Source organism: Lemur catta, chromosome 15 (assembly GCF_020740605.2).
Source record: "Lemur catta isolate mLemCat1 chromosome 15, mLemCat1.pri, whole genome shotgun sequence".
Taxonomy (NCBI): domain Eukaryota; kingdom Metazoa; phylum Chordata; class Mammalia; order Primates; family Lemuridae; genus Lemur; species Lemur catta.
Window position 1 is genome coordinate 46,062,129 of NC_059142.1, and position 13,622 is coordinate 46,075,750.

General features: G+C 44.4%; 1 protein-coding gene across 2 annotated transcripts in view; it reads right to left on the reverse strand.

Moving 5' to 3' along the window:
- Nucleotides 1-13,622, reverse strand: part of PRKCA (protein kinase C alpha) — a 371,546-nt gene that overhangs the window by 208,651 nt on the left and 149,273 nt on the right. The window contains exon 3 of one of the 2 annotated variants that reach the window (XM_045526942.1): nucleotides 9,450-9,532. The exons of the other annotated variant lie outside the window; for it this stretch is intronic. Coding sequence (XP_045382898.1) covers nucleotides 9,450-9,532 — 83 coding nt within the window. The remainder of the gene's footprint in view (nucleotides 1-9,449; nucleotides 9,533-13,622) is intronic. 2 annotated transcript variants of the gene reach the window in all.

Sequence of the window (13,622 nt, forward strand, 5' to 3'; positions counted from 1 at the left end):
GATGGAGCCAGCCAAGAAAATCCTGAGGCTTCTGGCTTGTGAGCCGGAATGGAGGGGACAGCCTGGTGTCACGCCAGAACAGACCAGGCTGAGGGGGGAAGTGCTGGCTGGGAAAGCGGAGAGGGAGCATGGACAACAGGCAGGAGTGAAGAAAATAAGGTCAGTGACGCACGTGTCCGGCATGACACCCTCGCCCCAAAGCACAGGGCACTGTCTCCGTGTCAAGAATATCATCTGGGAAAACTTCACACAATCAGGGCTACTCCAGTGGCCAACGGCAACGCTGTTACAACGACAATGACATTCTTCTAAGAAACTGGCTGGTCCTTGATCATTCTCAAAAGCATGTTTTGGAATGTGTTGGGTTATAAAAATAAATATAATATGTTGAATGAGTAACAAAATAATTAGAACAATTGACCTTCCCCACTGTCCGTCCCACCCTTGCTGGTACTGGCCCCTACGTCGGAGGGTGTTGGAGCCCAGCTCACAGTACAATGTAAAATAAACAACTGTAAAGAGGGTGCCCCCCCACACGTGCTGCTTCTCTCTTAGCCCCCATCAAAGGCTGAAACAGAATTCCCAGTAAGTGGGTTTATTTGATTGTTGTGGTTGGTTTGGGGCCCTGATCCCACTGTAAATAAATAAATGCTATGGTCATGATGCTGGCTAGCATATTCACAGTAAACCTTCCTCCTTCTCCCAGGAAAAATACTTCTCTTTCCTAAACCTCCTGCTGAGAATTATTAAGCAATAAAAACAGAAAACAGAGCCAAGGTAAGGAAGGGACTAGCTAGCCGAATGGGACTTTGAGTTCAGCATCTAAAAAAAAGTGACTCACGAAAATCCAGGAACAAGCCTCTGGCATGAGCCAAAAAGCTCCCTGGGCTGGCTTTCAGCTTAGGGTACAGACACTTGAAACACATCTTTCCAGAAACCCGGTGTCCTGAAAAGTCCCTCTGCACTCTCTTCAGGACCCAAACTGAGTCCCCAAACAGCTCCAGGCTCCCACAGGGTCCCATGAGCCCTGCATGCTCTGTCTTCAGTCACACACACTGTTGGTCTCCCCCGTGAATGATTTTACTGCTAATATCTCAGGATTGTCTCATTCCCAGTTTCTCTTACCATCTTAAGATTTCTCACAGTCACAAGGACTCCAGACTCTACCCACAAAAACAGAGCCTTCACTGACAGAAAATCTGCCTCTAAGTTGGCTTTGCTGATCATTCATGGGGTACCAAGGAAAGAGAACAGGTCTGGAAGCCAAGACACCCAGTTCAAAGTTTACGTCTTTACTGACCACTGGACTCCAGAAAAGTTGCTTTAACCACCTCTGAGCCTCAATTTTCTCGTTTGTACAATGGGAATAACAATATATGCCTAGTGCATTTATGTATGTTGTCCACAGACATAATTACTTGAATAATAACACTTATTCACATGCATGACTTCCCACTAAGGACAAGCTGTTGGAAGACAGGGACCATGTTCTTTAATCTTTGCATCCCATAACCCCTAGCACATAATAAATGCTCAAGAAACATTTAAGGATTACATATAATGAATAAATGCAAGAAAAACACCAAACCCATAAGGGATGCTAAGTATACGTCAGGTAATATAAAGATGCCATGACTTGGGCAGATCTTCCAAGCTCTGGGTTTCCAGTAATTTGTGGTCCTCCAGCAGGGCTCCCACACACCATTTCCAACAACACTTCTCAGATACAGGTAATGTTTGTACATCAGGAACCGTCTGCTATTACTGAGTCACTTGGATGGGTCAGGAAAAATAAACAAGGAATCCATCATACCAGTTGTTGATCCCAACCAGTCAAAAGCTATTGCCTGGGTCCACTATCTTTTAAACTCAAGTCTAAATAGTTAAGACAATGGTTTGAACCAGCTACTGTAATTACTACGAAAGCCCATCAGGTGTGCTTCCCGCCTTGCCCCAAGGTGCCATGATAATGATACTGATGAAACATCCACTCCCAGGCATTAGGGAAGTTCACTGAAAGTCTCACGCATGGCTGAAAATATTCAAGTAACTCAAGAACAGATAAATATAACTGGTGATCAAATGAGGTTATCAGACCTTCACTCACTCATTCTCTTTGGTTCAACAAATTTTTTGAGCATCCAATTTGTGCCAGGTACTGTACACTCAGTTTTCAAAGAGAAAAGCCACAGTACCCTCCCACGAAGAATTCACTGTGTGTGATCAAGTAATGTGACAATTTTTTTTAAAAAAAAAAACAAACATGCATCAGGCACAATAGTGCACATCTGTAGTCCCAGCTACTCGGGAGGCTGAGGCGAGAGGATCCCTTGAGCCCAGGTATTCAAATCCAGCCTGGGAAACATAGCAAGACCTCACCTTTAAACAAATAAAGAAATATGAATGTTAACTAAAGGTGCCCCTGAGAAGCTACACAGTGATTCAAACAGTCTCTATGCTTCACATTAACACACACAAGTCTCTTTCAGACCTGATGTCAGAGATAGTTTATAAGTTTCACAACAAAATCACTCTAACTTATCATCTTACCTCCTTTTTGACCAAAAACAGTACTAAAAGAGCCCCTTATTCTGACTTGGTTCCACTGGACTTTTGGCTGCCTCCCCGGACAATTTCACAGCACTTTCAAAGGCTGACAACTTGCCAAGAGTGAATGAAAAGAATGTGCTTACTGGCCTTAGAGGCCGTTCCAAAAGTGGAGTTCCAAAGATGTTCTCGCAGTGGCAGTTTTAACCAGTGGATTAAGTCGAAAAGGGCAACTCCCTTGAAAACATGCCTTCTGGTAACCAGTTACAATCTATGCATTTTCTTTGTAGTTACGCCATACATTATCTTCTCAGCTAATCAAGCACAGAACACAAAGTAACACACAAACCTCTCTCTCTCCCTGGACATTCCACCACCCCGCTGCCTCCCTTCACTCATCGGAACTGTAGATGAGAATATAAATCTTTGAGGCTATTTTTAATTCCTGGCTAAATTAATTTGGCGCAAATGCAGCAGGAGTCCCTTCCCTTGTAGGAAATACTTCTGTTACTGTGAATCTGGTACATAAAATAATCCACCCACTGAAGAACAGAATTAGCACGGGTGTTTTTTTGTTGGGTTTGTTTCCCTGAAGTAACTTCTTTTTAAGGTTTCCTGTGGCATCACAGAAAGTGAGGGAGGCTGCCTGTGGGCAAGCACAGAGGGTGGTTTCGGAACCGGGCAGAGGCTTCCTCAGAGGCTCGTGGAGGGAGCGATCCACTAGGACGAGCAGAACACTGCAGGTCTGTCTCCCTGGTCTCTTATTACAAAGTCCTCTTGCAAACACATGTCACCTGAGTTTAGGAGCCGCTGGATTGCAGCATTAGGCAGGAGATGTAACTCCCGTAGCCAGCAGGAGAAACGTGAAAATACTGGTCTACTTGTTTTTAAAAGAAAAAGTTGAAAATTTTTGAAACACATCTTCAAATGTCACCGTCTTCATGAAGCCTTCCTTCATTCAAGCTCTCATTAGATGCTCTCTCTCTCTTCTGATAAACTCAACGGCATTTTATTTCTTTCCACTTAGGGCAGCTACCCTCTGCAATCTTACAGTATATAACTACTTGCTGCAGGCTCAGTTTGTCCTTGCAATTAGAGGATAGATAACCCCTGCATCCGGAGGCAGGAACTCTCTTTACCTTTGTATCCTTCAATCCTTCACAGTCTGAGGCCCTCAATAAATATTTAATGACAGAATGGAACGGAATGAAATTTAGGGCAGAAAACAACTTTAAAGATCATTAAGCTTCAACCTCCCCACTTGTAAATAAGAAAACCAAGGTCTAGAAAGCATTATTAGTAACGTGGCCGGGCAGGATTCCCAATTCCAACTCCAGGTCTCTTCTTGCTACACTCTGCCGAATTTTAAATGCAACTTTTTAACTCCTGTATCTCATACAAATCTCTCTTTTGTTGGTTCAAGAATATAAAAATGTTTTGGAGTGTAACTGGCTTTGCTCACAAAATCACCTTTTTCCATATTAAATGTAAAAGAATACTTTGAAAAAATAGAAGATTCACTAATTAAATGTATTTCTATGTTTATTTTTAATGCTTTAAGTTTTGTCATACATGAATCTTTGAAATGTTGAATTTTAAACAATTTAGCAGCCTGTTTTATTTGATCGGTTTCTGAGACACTGGAAAGGATGGAGAACAAGAGAATTCTCAAGACTGTAGTAAAGAAAAGAAAGCAACTTTACTTTCCGGACATACAGCCCTCCACAGAGTCCAGCTTCACGTGTGATTTCACTTTTGCTTTGTAACAATTTGTGCAATGGTTTCCATTTTTGGTTCTAAGTGTTTACAGTCAACGCTCTCAGCTTCTTCAAATGGACCAGTTTCACAATCTTCATGGACTTGAAGATGTACCCAGATCCAAAGCAAGCCTCCACAGCTCTGAGCAAGTTAATTAATTTCTTCATTTGGTGCCTTTCCAAACATCCTGGAAGGTATCAGCAAAGCTGTGATGCCTCCTGTATACATGTTGGCTGTCTCCCAGGTGAGGTACAGTGGTGACCAGGGAAGTCACCTGAATTCTGTTCAACTGCATCATTCAGACATAAAAAGTGCAAAATACTCAGAACAATTTCTCCCTAGACAGGCCAGAGTCACTGGTGAAAATACACAAGACAAAAACAGAATGGCTCGACAAACACGAAAGGGAGGCTCATGACCTCTGGACAGTTGCAGTCTGTTAACAGACCTCACCTTCTCAAGTGTCCACATGCCCAATGCATAGAGTAAACGTCCCAGGGATCATGTGTAAGTAGTTGTTTACCATTTGTGTTATTTTATACGTATCACATAAGACTGGTTTTACTCCCCACAACTTGACAGACTGGAAAGCCGGGTAAGGGAGAGTTGTATGCTATGGCTTAAGAGCAGGACTGAGATTGGGATGATTCTTTGAAAGTGCTGCTTTGAAGCTTTTTCTCACTTGAGGCAAAAAGTGGAGACAGGAAGTATAAAAATAAGGGATTTAACGTGCTAATATATATATTAATGCACACACACATGCATGAATACACATGCATACTGGAAACCCCTGATACCCAGTTTTCCCTGCAGCATGGTGGGCTTCATGGACAGACAATTTAAGATAAACAGAGACTGTTCTAAAAACAGAGAGGACCTCCAGATAGAGTGACAAAGAGGCTGGCGAGCTGAAATTTTAAGAAGCAAGAGGAAGTCTAGGGAAGAGCCAGCCCTACAGAACTCACCCCTAGCATGGGCCCTGTCTGCCCCGCCTCATCGTGGCCAGAGAGGGAAGAGAAACCGGCAGGGCAGGCAGCCAACGGCAGCCGAAGAAACATCAGCACTTGCAGCTCTTCAGCAGAGCAAAGACCCACTTGCTGCTCCCACTGCCCAGAGCCAAACAAAGCCTATTCCCCTTCTGTCCATGTCCTTGTCCACATCTTAATTTGGTAGAGAAGGGGAAGAGTCATTTCTAAACATGGGCCACTTCTGTCTTACTTTGTTCCGTTGTTGTCGTGTGACACCTTGGACACAGGGGAGAGGTACCAGGCAGAGCCCCAGGCTGCATTCTGAGGCTGCACACCTGGAAACACAAATTCTGCACCTATTCAAAGGACCTTTCCAAGACTCAGTGGGAAGAGGGCTGCTTGTTCTGTGAGCCACATACCGCAGTGTCCGGGTTGTCCAGCTCGAGTTCTGGCTCCAGAGACACGCAGCATCAGTGAACGAGTTCACTGCTAACGTTAGGTTAAGACTTCCATTTTCCTTTCTTCTCCACTCAGTGTGTGTGGTGGGGTTGCGCTTAAGGTCCAGGAAATACTTAGCTTTTTTATTCAGACGTGCTTGTACGGAAGGCCTGGCAACACAACACTGCTTATCCAGACCAGAGGGGGCAGAGGGAGGACTGAGAAATTGGCCCGGAATCTCCAGGGTCCTCCTGTTGAACCCCGAAGCCCTTTCTTCTCAAGTCCCCCTGCACCGATGCAGGCTCTTAGCTATAGCAGCTCCCTGGGTCTTGGAGAGCGCCTCTGCTCAAAAGAACTTTCAATGCCTTCCCATCTGGCTACTGCTAGTTTATTTTTTGGTACTTTTCCTTTCCTTTCATCTTGAAGATGGCAGAGCAGGTATAGTATTTGTGGATTTCATAAGGTTTGTAACTTCTTCTTCCCCGTCTGTGAATGCTGTAGAGTCTGCTGAGCTCAATGAAGGCATAATTCAGTGGCATGTGAACACGACATCTTAACCATTCTCCATGGTATGAGAAAAATCTTAATTTAAAAATTTTAAATTTTTCAGGGGAAAAAAATGCCTGGGGCCGTCTTTTTTTCTTAAGTTTGATTTCATTTTTCCTGAACCTTCTATTCTTCTCATTGGTCTTTCTCAGGCCCTCTAGCACTTTTCCAGACATTTGACAAGAACTTTCAGTAAGTGCACCAAGTAATACCTATCGGCGTGCCCCAGCGACAGCACAACCCAACCAAGCTGTCGACGTCTTTTTCCCTTCACAGCCAACTCTCTTGATAGGATCAATCACAAGCTCACTGGATACTCAAGAGACAACATATAATGGTTCCCCACATGGTGCCTTTCTTCAACATGCCTCATCGACAAAATATGGTTAACCTAGATAAATCCTTAACGCCCATTCTGGATTGGTAACTCTGGGATTTTCAGAAAAATCTTATTCAGAAAAGGGTAAAACAAGAAAATCCCACCATCTAAGCTCAGCCCTGTTTCCGATGCCTTTGTGATTTTCCAGCTACCTCCCAGGTGCGGGTCCCTTTGGCCGTCTTGTGCCTTCCCAAGACTGACCTTGCAGATTTGCATAGTAAGTAAAATCATCCCACACACGGCCAGACGACACGTTCGTTCACAAGCTCTGGCTTCAGAAAAGTCCTCACTATAGGTCTCTTAGCTCCAAAAACCAAAAGGCAAATTTTCTCCTTGGAAGAGAATGGTTGCATGGTCCTTTGTGAACCAGACAGGCAAGACTGGATTTAATATCTCATGTGCTTCTTTCTCTCTTGTATTAAAAAAACAAAATCATCTCTTATCATCTTCGCTTCAAAGGATATTAAGTGTGAGACTAGGTGTCTACAGAAAAACAACACACAAAGATGAGCAGGAAAGCAGGAAAGGAATTTAGTTGAACATCAGCTCACAGGTGTGCCTCTGTTATCTTTCGCACCAAGGAGACCTTCACTGAAGCTTTTTGCCTAGCTCTGGGCTCTGTGAGTAGGGTGACCACATAATGATCACCCAAATATGATAAAAATTCTGAGCAAAGGGGTCCCAAAAATAATTAATAGGAATCAACTGACCCATAGTGGGCATAAACCAGGACTTTCCCACATAATCATCTTGTCTAGAGGGAGGGTACAGAGTGAGGAGAGGAGGGATTAGGCACCAAGAGAGAACTCTGAGGAGCTCCCACATGTCGTATGAGAAAGGAGGATCAAGGAGCCAGAACATCGAGGAGGAGCAGCCAGAGGAGAAGGAGGAACACCAGAGTGTGACGCAGATGTAATGATTTCCTACGGGGGCTACAGGCTGACTCCCTGATCATATCCATGAATTTGTTATGAATTCTCTATAAGTTTTTGATATTGCTCATAAACAGGTAATATAGGGTTTGTACATGACAGCCTTAAAGCTTAGTTTACATGCCATTTCCTCAGGAAGCCTTCCCTGATCATCCAGAGTAGGTCCCTTAGATAAACCTCACCACATATCTGTGCCCTATTTTAATTAGTGACCTTTTAACACCTACCTTCCCCTAGCAGAATGTCCACGAGGGCCAGGAACACACCCCCTTGTTCAATGTCATACCCCCAGGGCCCAGCACAGAGTTTGGCCCATTACAGATTCTCAATAAAGAATACTCAACTGGAAGAATAAGGAAGTGGGAGGAGAAAAAACAAAGAGGAAGCGGTCAAACAATTCCCATCCTATAGCCTGCCTGTATTTCCTCCCCATTCTTGATGGGGTAGAAACAGGGGTGTAGGGCAGGAGAGAAATAAGGAGAGATTAAGCGAGAGGATAAAGATGGGAATTATGAGCAAGGGAGTGAAGGGGCCACCAGATGAGGCTTCCATACAACTGCAAACCAGGGTAACGGGACTTCCGCTTTTTAGAATACCTGATACTCTATGTTCTATTTTTTTTTTTTATCTCTAAAATACCCCAAATGGAAACAATATTCCAGAGAGAAAAGAAATATGGAAAGTGGAAGTGGGTGGGGAAGGCATGACACTAACTAGTTTAGTCTGCATGTAGGCAAGCCACTCAACACTCATGGATTTGGGCTCCTCATCCGTGAAGGTATTAAAACAAGATAACGTCTGAGCTTCCCTCTGGCTCCTATGTTCTCGGGGAGCCCACAGCACCCACTCGACACCGCCTCTGCCAGCATCTTAACCCAATCGTGGCACATTCCCGTGCACTGAGCATGAAACGGTAAGTTCTTCACTGCGCGTATTACAACAATGCAAATCTGCATCCCTCAGAGCCAACTGTGAAAATGTCACCTCCTGAGCAGGGAAGACTGCAGCCCTGCCTGCGCTGAGAAAGCCACTTTGAAATCAGTTTCCTGACGGGAACAAGCGCTAAAGGTGGAAATTGCTTGAAGCGCATGACTTAAGAAATGACTGACTAAACTGCTCTGGCAAAAGCAATTCGGAATAGAAATGTCTACTCTTCCAGGCATACCCTGCAAAAAACATTTTTTTTCCAGTTAAAATATTACTCTTCCTGTAACAGCCCAAGTTTCTTTCCACCCAATATATTTGAGATATTGGTATTTCCCATGCCTCCTCTCACTCCCCTTTTCTGATCTCGCTTTTCAGTAAACAAGAGATGCCACAGAGACGCTCAATAGAGACGGGCAGAATTAGAACACAAATAAACGAAATTATGTGTTCACCCATGGGCAGCTTCAGAGATCATTGTTCAGTGAAACAGATGCTAAATTATTTCAATCAACAGTAGCATTTATATACATAATGAAAAGGCAGCACGAAACTCACGAGGCAAACTGGGAGCAGTGTGTTACGTTGGCCAAAAGGCAATGATGGCCCTATTTGTTAATAAACCTTTAGAAATAAACTAAAGGGTGATTTACGTTCATTGTAAAATTTGTCAACAACCGCATTGTGTTTGTGGAAGCTGTTACTATAACTTTGGTGGAATCAGCCAACGTGGCTGCCCACAGTGAAAGAGCACACGCTAACGAGAAGTCCTCTGAGAATTTCTCTGAGAAGTAGTCCAGGGCCCAAAAGGACGATAAATCTGTTCGTTAGTACAAGCCAAAGTTGTATGAGACTAATTGGGCCTTCCCATTAAGAGTCTGTGCCAAAACAACAGTTGTACAGGCATTTAAAAAAATTAAAGCTCAGAAATAGACATTAACATCAAATACGACTCACATCAGTGTCGGGTCCCTTGTCTGCACCCGGGCAGGAGAAAGTGACGAACTCATGGCACCTCTTGTGAACCACAAAACAGCAAACTGGTGGGGAGAAAAGGAAACTAAAATTAGAATAGTCATGATTTAATATACAAGCTTTGTTTTCCAAACAGGGCTACTTGCTGTTAGAAGTCAATTTGATTTCACTACAGATAAAATCTCATCAACAGCAATCAGAAGGCATTTCATTGGAGAATCAGAAACATTCGATATCGATTAGACTCACGGATGATAGAGTCACAAAATGCCAGCACTGACAGGGGCCAAGGAGATCGAAACTGTGGTTCCTACAAAGCTGAGGGAGAGGAAAGCCGGAGATTGAAAGGCGGCTTCCCAAGGTAGAACCCAGGAATCAGAATTTAAAATACTCTGTACCATCCTATACCAACACACACACACACACACATACACACACACACACACACACACAAATATATTTAAACATTCTACTTTGGGTGAAATAAAATACAAATGCAATGAGAATAACTGATTATAAATCTTATATGAGAATCCCTAAATGCAGATAAGCAGGACTTCCTCAGCACAATTCTGAACTTAAGAAACTCGTTAAGACACAAACCCAATCTACAGAAAGCAGCCCTTTGAAATGAAAAAACGGGTCCTTCCAGGTTGTCCGGCGGCCTACACCTCAGGGTTGATTTGACTGAGAACTTCGTGGGCAGCTTTTGAGGCACAGCCGAGGGGGCGAGCAGAGCTGCTTGCAAGGCACAGGCATGTTCTCGGGGAACTGCCATGTGGACTTGATTCTCAAACGTCACTTAAGCCTGCAATATACGTGTGTCTCTGTGTGTATATATAGAGAGAAGCACACACCTAGAGGATGAAGATATGGGTATGTTAGGGAAATATATGACAATATACACACATAAATATACGATGTCTATACATACATAGACACACATACCTATATTAACATATATTTATGTGTGTATCTATTATGGTTTTTGTTTTGTTGTTTTTTGTTTTTTGTTTTTTTTTTTTTTGGAGACAGAGTCTCACTCTGTTGCCCAGGCTAGAGTGCCATGGCATCAGCCTAGCTCACAGCAACCTCAAACTCCTGGGCTCCAGCAATCCTCCTGCCTCAGCCTCCCGAGCAGCTGGGACTGCAGGTACACACCACCATGCCCGGCTAATTTTTTCTCTATATATTTTTAGTTGTCCAGCTAATTTCTATTTTTTTTTTAGTAGATACAGGTTCTCGCTCTTGCTCAGGCTGGTCTTGAACTCCTGAGCTCAAATGATCCACACACCTCGGCCTGCCAGAGTGCTAGGATTACAAGCATGAGCCACTGCGCCCGGCCCTATTATGTATATAAACACACATACCCAGAAGATGAAGATATGGGTATGTTAAGGAAATATGACAACACACACACACACACATAAGCATACACACATCTATGCATACACAGACATACACATATGCATATATATAAAAAATCCAGAGGATGAGATATGGGTGTGTTAGGGAAACAGAATCAGGGATGATTGTTTTCTTTTTAAGTAGTTTTCTTTTAGGTGGTCACAGAGCAATGTCACTGTAAAAATAATACTTTAAAATAAAACGCATGCTTGGCACCAAGCAGGCAAAGAGCTGGACATGTAAAAGCAGGAACCATCTACCAAAAGGTGACAAGTGACGGTCTCTCAGGGTGGGCATCCCTTTAGAGGTGGAGATGCCCTGGCTGAGGGGTCTCCAGCCCACCACACTCTGGCCACACCTGTCTGCCGTGCACAGCCGGGGCAGGAGAAGGTGAGGGTGAGGCAGAGGAAAGAGCCCACTGGCTGCCCAGGCAGAGCCGAGAGGCTCTGAGGGCAGTGCTTAGCTGCCACGTGCCCTTGGAGGAGTGGCCTTTCCACTGTGTTTCTGCTAAAAGCATCTTGATTGAAAAACTCTCCAAGGATGGATAGTAGAGCCGCGCAGTGACGGCGCACATTAATCTGATCCGCACGCTCTCTCCAGGCACAAAGTCATCTTTCATCCACTGGAATTAGACAGATAAATTACTAAAGGAAAAAGGTTACAGGAGCATTATTTCCTCATCACAGTTTATCATGGACATGTTGTTTTCACGGTAAAATAAACATTCTGATTCCCTACTTAATTGTTCAAATATTTGGGTCTTTCATCTTTCTCTTTTGTTCTAAACCATCCCCACATTCAACCAAACACTGTGAAAAAAAAACCGCAATATTTATTAAATCCCTTTGGAAGGACAGTTTGTTTTTTGTATCTGTCCTTTCTATCTCCATTTACATGTCAATGCAATACCCCAGCTGGAAGTATTTCTATTGTACATCTCAAAAAATCTCTTATATCAAATTTTATCCTAAGAAGAACCAGGCCTTCATTGTCCAGTATAATCTGCAGGGGCAGCAAAAAGCCCCACCTACCCCCAAATTACTTCCTCCCAACCTGCCCTAGCAACCCCTGCCCTCCTACCTTACCTGAAAGCTTCCCCTTTTAAGTGACTGGATTCACCTAACAGGAGGCAGAAAGAAGGGCCAGGTGTTTCCAGAGAGCCACTCACAGATGTGTTATCTGAGAAATTAAGACCTCGTCAGTCTGTTCAGAGATTCAGGATTCAGAAGGGATGACCTCCAAAGCAAGGAGAAACAGACTGTGCCTGTCCTGGGTGATGCAGAGAAAGCTTGGGTGCCCCCTCCCCTGCACCCCACCCTCACCGAGGGGAACAGCAAGGAGGAGGTTGGAGGCTGGCTGACCCTGGCTGGATGCAGCACTGGCCTGGGAAAGCCTGTCCCAAACAACTGAGCAATGGCCAGAGATTCCAAAATTCACTGAAGGCTGGCCTTGACCTTTGGGTTCAAGTTCCCAACCAAATTGGGTAATGCACATTTTTAAAGATGATAAAGAAAACATCTGAGAAGTCTTGCTGGTGTCACTTTAGAAGGAGGAAGAGACTGACTTGATAAAACAAGAGAATGCGCTGGGTTTACCTGGAGATGGACAGAGCTGGCTTTCCTCCAGCTGAAAGTCAGGAGCTACTGTTTCTCTTTTTTATTTGGAATTCTAAAGAAATTCATCTCACCATGTTATGCTGTGGTGTTACGGTATATATACTAGCTTTTATGCATGGTTCTATGGAGTTTCGTAACTCCCAAAGTCCTTGTTACAAAGTTGGGGCATTTGAGGCCTCAGGAGATAGAAACTCCCTCTTCTGACCTTCTCCCATCCTCCTTTCACCCACCCAAGGCAGGACTCTAATCTGATTGTGAGTCAAAAGACCCTCATTCCAGAGCGGATCCTGTCCCAGACCCTGGAGGAAGGAAAGTTACACAGGGAGGCCAGGAGGAATCTGAACAGACAGGCCTTGCTGGGTTTAGATCATGTGCTTTTTGTCCAATCACATGTCTACACGGTTGTCAGTCGTGCATAGGTAATGAAGCCTCCATAAAACCCAAGAGGACTGGGTTTGAGGAGCTTCCGACAGCTGAACATGAGGAGTTCCTGGAGGATAGTGTGCCCAGGGAGGGCACGGAAGCTCCGCACCCTTTTCCGTACCTCACCCTACCCATCTCTTCATCTGTATCCTATGTAGTATCAGCTATAATAAATCAGTAAATGTAAGTAAGTGTTTCCCTGAGTTCTATGAGCTGCTCCAGAAAATTATCAAGCCCAAAGTGAAGGTGGGTCGGCCATGGGAACCCCAACTTGAAGGGGTCCCTCACCCTGTGGGAGCTGACACTATCTCTCGGTAGACAGTGTTGGAATTGAATTAGAGAACACCCAGCTGGCGTCTAGTGCTTGATGTGTGTGGCGGGGGGGAAACCCCACATTTGGTCACAGAAGTCCTCTTCTGTGGTGACTGTTGTGGACTTTAGAGGACAGCATGGTTTCTGGAATGTTCTTTCCAAAGCATATGTGAAACAAGGGAAATCGGAAGGGGTGGGGGGGCAGAATAAGATGGAACCTGTCACACAGTACACCTTCAACAAATATTTGCCTGACCTTGGCAGGAAGGAGGGCAACTTAGAGGCAGTGGCCGCTCAGCCGGAAGGAAGTGGAGACACATCACGGCAGATCCCTCCTGCTTCACGGTTTGTCGTGGGGGCTGGACCCTCGGCCCACAAGCAAGTCTGTGCTTAAGCA